The 5,443-nt window shown below is 44.6% G+C and overlaps 1 protein-coding gene across 1 annotated transcript; it reads left to right on the top strand.

Moving 5' to 3' along the window:
• The first annotated feature begins 208 nt into the window (after nt 1–208).
• On the top strand, nt 209–1,996 carry LOC122638850. The gene is made up of 4 exons (XM_043831700.1): nt 209–343; nt 1,142–1,435; nt 1,476–1,585; nt 1,651–1,996. Exons 1-4 carry the CDS (start codon nt 209–211, stop codon nt 1,994–1,996), a joined length of 885 nt encoding a protein of 294 aa, XP_043687635.1.
• The last annotated feature ends 3,447 nt before the right edge of the window (nt 1,997–5,443 follow it).

The raw sequence follows: 5,443 nt of genomic DNA, 5'->3' as shown, positions 1-5,443 counted from the left end.
GGGCCATCACCACCTTCTCCCAGAATAGTGGTGAAGAATTTCATGAGTATTGGGAAAGACTGAAGGAACTACTTCGGAAATGCCCCCACCATGCTATACCAAAATGGAAATTGGTACAGTGCTTCTATGATGGTCTTAGTGACCAGTATCGTCAGATGATGAATGCCTCTTGTGGAGGAACGTTTATGCATAAGAGCGAGAATGAAGCATGGGATCTTTTGAGACCCTGAGTGAAAACTCTCAACACAGAGCTTCAGCCTCAAGGACTGACGTCCCCACGCTTGGGCAACCGAAAAAGGGTGGACTCTATAAGATCAACCAGAGTGCTGGCATAAAGGCACAGGTTGACTTGGTGTCAAAAAAAATGGACTACCTGCTGTCCGGAGGACCTGCCCAACCCCCATCAATCTCAAGGGGATTTTCTCTACCTGAGCAAGCTGAAGCGTGTGCCCTCTGTGCTGACCCGAATTACTATGTGACTAATTGTTATTTAGTAGCACAATATCCTGAATTTATCTAGGAAAAGGTACAAGCCGCTCAGGGTTTTGCCAACCCAGGTAACGACCCATTTTCCAACACCTATAACCCGGGATGGCGAAATCACCCTAATTTTTCATGGAAAAACCCTCCTAATCCACCATTTAGGCCACCGTTCAATGCCCAACCTAATGCCTATAGGGGTGGACAACAACAAGCTTACTCTCAACCTCAACATACCCCATCTTTTGAGAGTGAAGTAATGAAGGTGCTGAAAGGTATTGAGCAGAAAGTGGGAATCAATGACCAATTATTGCATTCCCACACTCACTCTATCAGCAAGCTGGAGACCCAGATTGGTCAACTTGCCGAAGCCGTCAATAAGAGAGAGACTGGCCAACTACCAAGCCAACCTATTGGAAACCCCAATAGTGCTCAAATAGGGAGGGGTAAGGAACAAGTCTAGTCGGTTAGAGTGTTGAGGAATGGTAAGAGGGTGGAAATACATGTCACACCACCTACCTATGAGGACTTCCCCTCTAATACCCCTCAACAGACCACACCAGCAGAGTCAACCCCAGCCCAGGCAGAAGTTGAATCAGAGGCACTGAGGCCTCTCATTGATGGGAATATAATCATTACACCTTCTTTGGTCCATTCCCAGGAAAATACTGAGAAGCAGAATGAGCGACCAGTTGGGGAGGGACCTCAACCGGATAAGTATACACCCCGAGTCCCTTTTCTTGATGCTCTCAAAACTCCATCCTCTCCCCCATATGGGAAGCAAGGAGATAAGATGAATGAGATGTTGGATTTGTTTCAACAAGTCCACATCAACCTTCCATTATTGGATGTAATCAAGCAGGTTCCAGCTTACGCTAAGTTTCTAAAAGACCTATGCACTCAGAAGCGTAAGCTGAGGAACCAAACTCCCAAAACCATACACCTCACAGAACAGGTAAGTGCAGTTATCACTGACCTACCCCTCCAAACTGAAGGATCTTGGTACACCACTCATCTCTTGTGTCATTGGAGACCTCTCCATTGACAAAGCATTGATGGATCTGGGGGCTAGTGTGAATATCTTACCTGGTTCGATTTTTGAGAGGTTTGGATTAGGAGAGTTGAAGTCCACTGAAGTCATACTTCAATTAGTGATCGTTCTGTGAAAAGACCTCGTGGACTTCTAGAGGATGTTCTTGTGAAGGTAGATGATTTATACTTTCTAGTGGACTTCCTAGTCCTTGATATGGAATCTACCTCAGCCAAGCTTCCCCCTATCATACTAGGGCGCCCATTCTTGGCGACCGCCAATGCTTGCATTAACTGCAGGTCAGGTGCCATGGACATATCGTTTGGGAACAAGAAGCTTCGGCTAAACATCTTCAATGCATCCCTAGGACCCTACAGAGAAGACGAGTACTTTGCTCTAGATATGATTGATGAAGCTGTATCTCAGTACACTTCCCAAATCCTTACAAATGATCCTCTGCAACTTGTGATGTCCTATGGAGCATAAGGCTTTGATGAAGAGGTGAACGCCATGTTAGATCTTAAACCCTTTTTCGGGAAGCCTCCCTGGACCTATAGATATGAGCCTCTGTCACCCTTGGTTACATCCCGTAAGCCCTCTTCTCTGGAGTCCCCTCCACATCTGGAACTCAAGCCTCTGCCCCATACCTTAAATTATGCATTCTTGGGCAAGGAAGAGACTCTGCCGGTTATCATAATCTCTGATCTTACTGACAGGAAAGAGTCCCTCCTATTGGAGGTTTTATCAGCTCATAAAGCAGAGATTGGCTGGTCTTTAGCTGATCTGAAGGGTATTAACCCTTCTGTTTGTATGCACCGTATCTACTGTGAAGACAGAGCTAAATCCGTACGAGATCCATAGAGGCACCTTAACCCTAATATGAGGGAAGTAGTGAAAAATGAAGTAGTAAAGTGGCTTGACGCGGGTATTATATACCCTATTTCGAATAGTCAGTGGGTCAGTCCAACTCAAGTTGTCCCCAAGAAATCCGAAATCACGGTCGTTCCTAATGACCAAGGTGACCTTGTCCCAACTCGTATCACTACGGGTTGGCATGTTTGTATCAACTACAGAAAGTTGAATAAGGTCACCCGTAAAGACCACTTTCCTCTACCCTTTATTGATCAGATTCTAGAAAAATTGGCTGGGCAAAGCTACTACTATTTTCTTGATGGTTATTCAGGATACAACCAAGTCCCCATTTTTTCTGGTGACCAAGAGAAAATCACTTTCACCTGCCCATTTGGTACATTTGCCTTTAGGAGGATGCCGTTCAGGTTGTGTAATGCTCCAGCCACCTTTCAAAGGTGCATGATGGCCATATTTTCTGACATGGTCGGCCATTCGCTTGAGGTTTTCATGGATGACTTCTTCATCTTTGGGTCATCTTTTGATGAATGTCTCCACCGTCTATCTCTTGTTCTTCAGCGATGTGTGGAGCATAACCTTGTTTTGAGTTGGAAGAAGAGCCACTTTATGGTTTGTAAGGGTAATGTCCTTGGTCACGTAGTGTCTTCTCAGGGTATTAGGGTAGACAAGGCCAAAGTGGATCTGATTGCCAAACTACCCCCTCCCACGACTGTTAAGCAGGTCCGTTCCTTTTTGGGCCATGCCAGGTTTTACAAGCGTTTCATCAAGGACTTTAGTCTCATCTTTAGGCCCTTGTGCAATCTCCTTGCCAAGCCTTGCCAAGGATGCCCTATTTGTCTTTGATGAAAAGTGTCTGACTGCTTTCCATACCCTTCGGACTGCATTATCTGAAGCACCTATTATCTGGTCACCAGATTGGTCTCTACCATTTGAGATCATGTGTGATGCCTCTGACTATGCCATGGGTGTTGTACTTGGTCAAAGGGTGGATGGGAAGCCATCTGTTATTTACTACGCTAGTAGATCCTTGTCTGATGCTCAGTTGAACTACACCACTACTGAGAAGGAGCTCCTAGCAGTAGTCTTTACCCTAGATAAATTTCGTTCCTATCTTTTGGGCTCGAAGGTGATAGTCTTCTCGGATCATGCAGCCCTTAGGCACCTTCTTTCAAAGCATGACACCAAGCCAAGGTTGATCCGATGGATTCTTCTCCTTCAGGAGTTCGACTTGGAGATCAGGGATAAGAAGGGGTCAGAAAACGTTGTAGCAGACCATTTATCCCGGATTCTTTTGGATTCCTCTCCTACATTAGAGTTGGTTCGGAAAACTTTCCCTGATGAGCAGTTGTTTCCCGTTTCGTCGAAACCGACTCCATGGTACGCAACTATAGTGAACTATCTCGCTGTTGGCCAATTACCTCCTGATTGGGATAAAGCTGCTCGAGATAAGTTTCTCTCTACTGTGCGATACTACTACTGCGAGGATCCAGAGTTGTTTCGATACTGTTCGGACCAGGTCATTCGTTGTTGTGTCCCTAAGAGTGAGTTTCAGAGCATATTATCATTTTGTCATACTCTCGCCTGTGGGGGACACTATAGTGGCAAGAAAACTGTTGCCAAGATACTGCAGTCTAGTATCTATTGGCCCACATTATTTCAGGATGCGCACACCTTCTGCAAGGCATGTGTGAGATGCCAACAAGTTAGCAATCTGTCCCGACGTGATGAGATGCCCCTAAGCCCTATCATAGTGGTTGAGATTTTCGATGTTTGGGGTATCGATTTTATAGGCCCTTTTCCTGCCTCATTCGATAATGAGTATCTTCTTGTGGCATTTGACTATGTTTCGAAATGGGTAGAAACCAAGGCTATGAAAACCAATGCCCATAAGGTAGTTATCTCTTTCATTCAGGAGTACATTTTTAGCCGTTTTGGATTTCCTAGGGCCATCATTAGTGATGGGGGCTCTCATTTTTTACATTGGAGGGTAGGGGCTTTACTGAAGAAGTACTCTATTAACCACAAAGTGGCCACCCCTTATCATCCCCAGACATCTGGTCAGGTGGAAGTATCGAACCAAGAGATAAAATGGATATTGGAGAAGACAGTTAGACTGGACCATAAGGACTGGTCTACTCGGTTGACTGATGCTTTGTGGGCTTACCGAACTACATATAAAATTTCTATAGGTATGTCTCCATACCGATTAGTTTTCGGTAAGGCCTGTCATCTTCTAGTTGAGTTGGAACACCGAGCATATTGGGCCATAAAGACATTTAATTTTGATATGACTCAGGCTGGTTCCACTCGCCGTCTCCAACTATCTGAATTGGAGGAGTTGCGCAATGATGCCTATGAGAGCTCACGCATCTATAAGGACCGAACTAAGGCGTTTCATGATAAACAAATAGTTTGGAAGTCCTTTGCGCCTAATCAGCGTGTCTGGCTCTTTAATTCTAAATTACGTTTATTCCCAGGGAAATTGAGATCTCGGTAGGATGGGCCTTTTGTGGTTGTATCTATTGCACCTCATGGTACTATTGAGATCAGGAGTCCACAGAACGGGAAAACCTTCAAGGTTAACGATCAAAGGCTGAAACCCTATGTTGATGGCCTTGTTGATGGCCAATTAATTGAGTCTTTAGACCTAGTGGATGTAGACTATGATTATGCTTCTGATGGACTACCCTGAGCTTTACTGTCGTCTGGCTGAAGATAAAAAACTTATCGCTCTTAGGAGGTAGCCCACGTTTTCTTTATTTACAGCATTTGTTGTTTTCCTTTTTACGTTGTTTGGTGTTTTATGATTTATTTTGTAGAACCATCTCCCGTAGCAGAGTTAAAGTCTCATTGTGTTGTTATCTCCAGTGATTTCACTCGTTGCCGTACTCCCACACCCCAGGTGGTTTCATTTCTCATCCTTTGTTTCCCATATTGTTCTCTTTCTGTTATTTCTAGTCGTCATTGGGGACAATGCCGTTTAAGTTGGGGAGGGAGGATTTTGAAAAATTTTCTGCATAAGACTCTCTGGTTCATCTACATTCTTGAAAAACTTTCATGCAT

The sequence above is a fragment of the Telopea speciosissima genome, chromosome 9 (assembly GCF_018873765.1).
Source record: "Telopea speciosissima isolate NSW1024214 ecotype Mountain lineage chromosome 9, Tspe_v1, whole genome shotgun sequence".
Taxonomy (NCBI): Eukaryota; Viridiplantae; Streptophyta; class Magnoliopsida; order Proteales; family Proteaceae; genus Telopea; species Telopea speciosissima.
The sequence above is the reverse complement of the archived record's forward strand: the minus strand, read 5'-3'. Positions and strand labels throughout refer to the sequence as shown.

Excerpts from the sequence above, each read along its gene's own strand:
- LOC122638850 (XM_043831700.1), top strand. The coding sequence starts at position 209 with ATGGGATCTTTTGAGACCCTGAGTGAAAACTCTCAACACAGAGCTTCA. Across the intron at positions 344-1,141 it reads GTGCTGGCATAAAGGCACAG|GAAAATACTGAGAAGCAGAA; the intron begins GTTGACTTGGTG and ends GTCCATTCCCAG. Across the intron at positions 1,586-1,650 it reads CCTGGTTCGATTTTTGAGAG|ACCTCGTGGACTTCTAGAGG; the intron begins GTTTGGATTAGG and ends TTCTGTGAAAAG.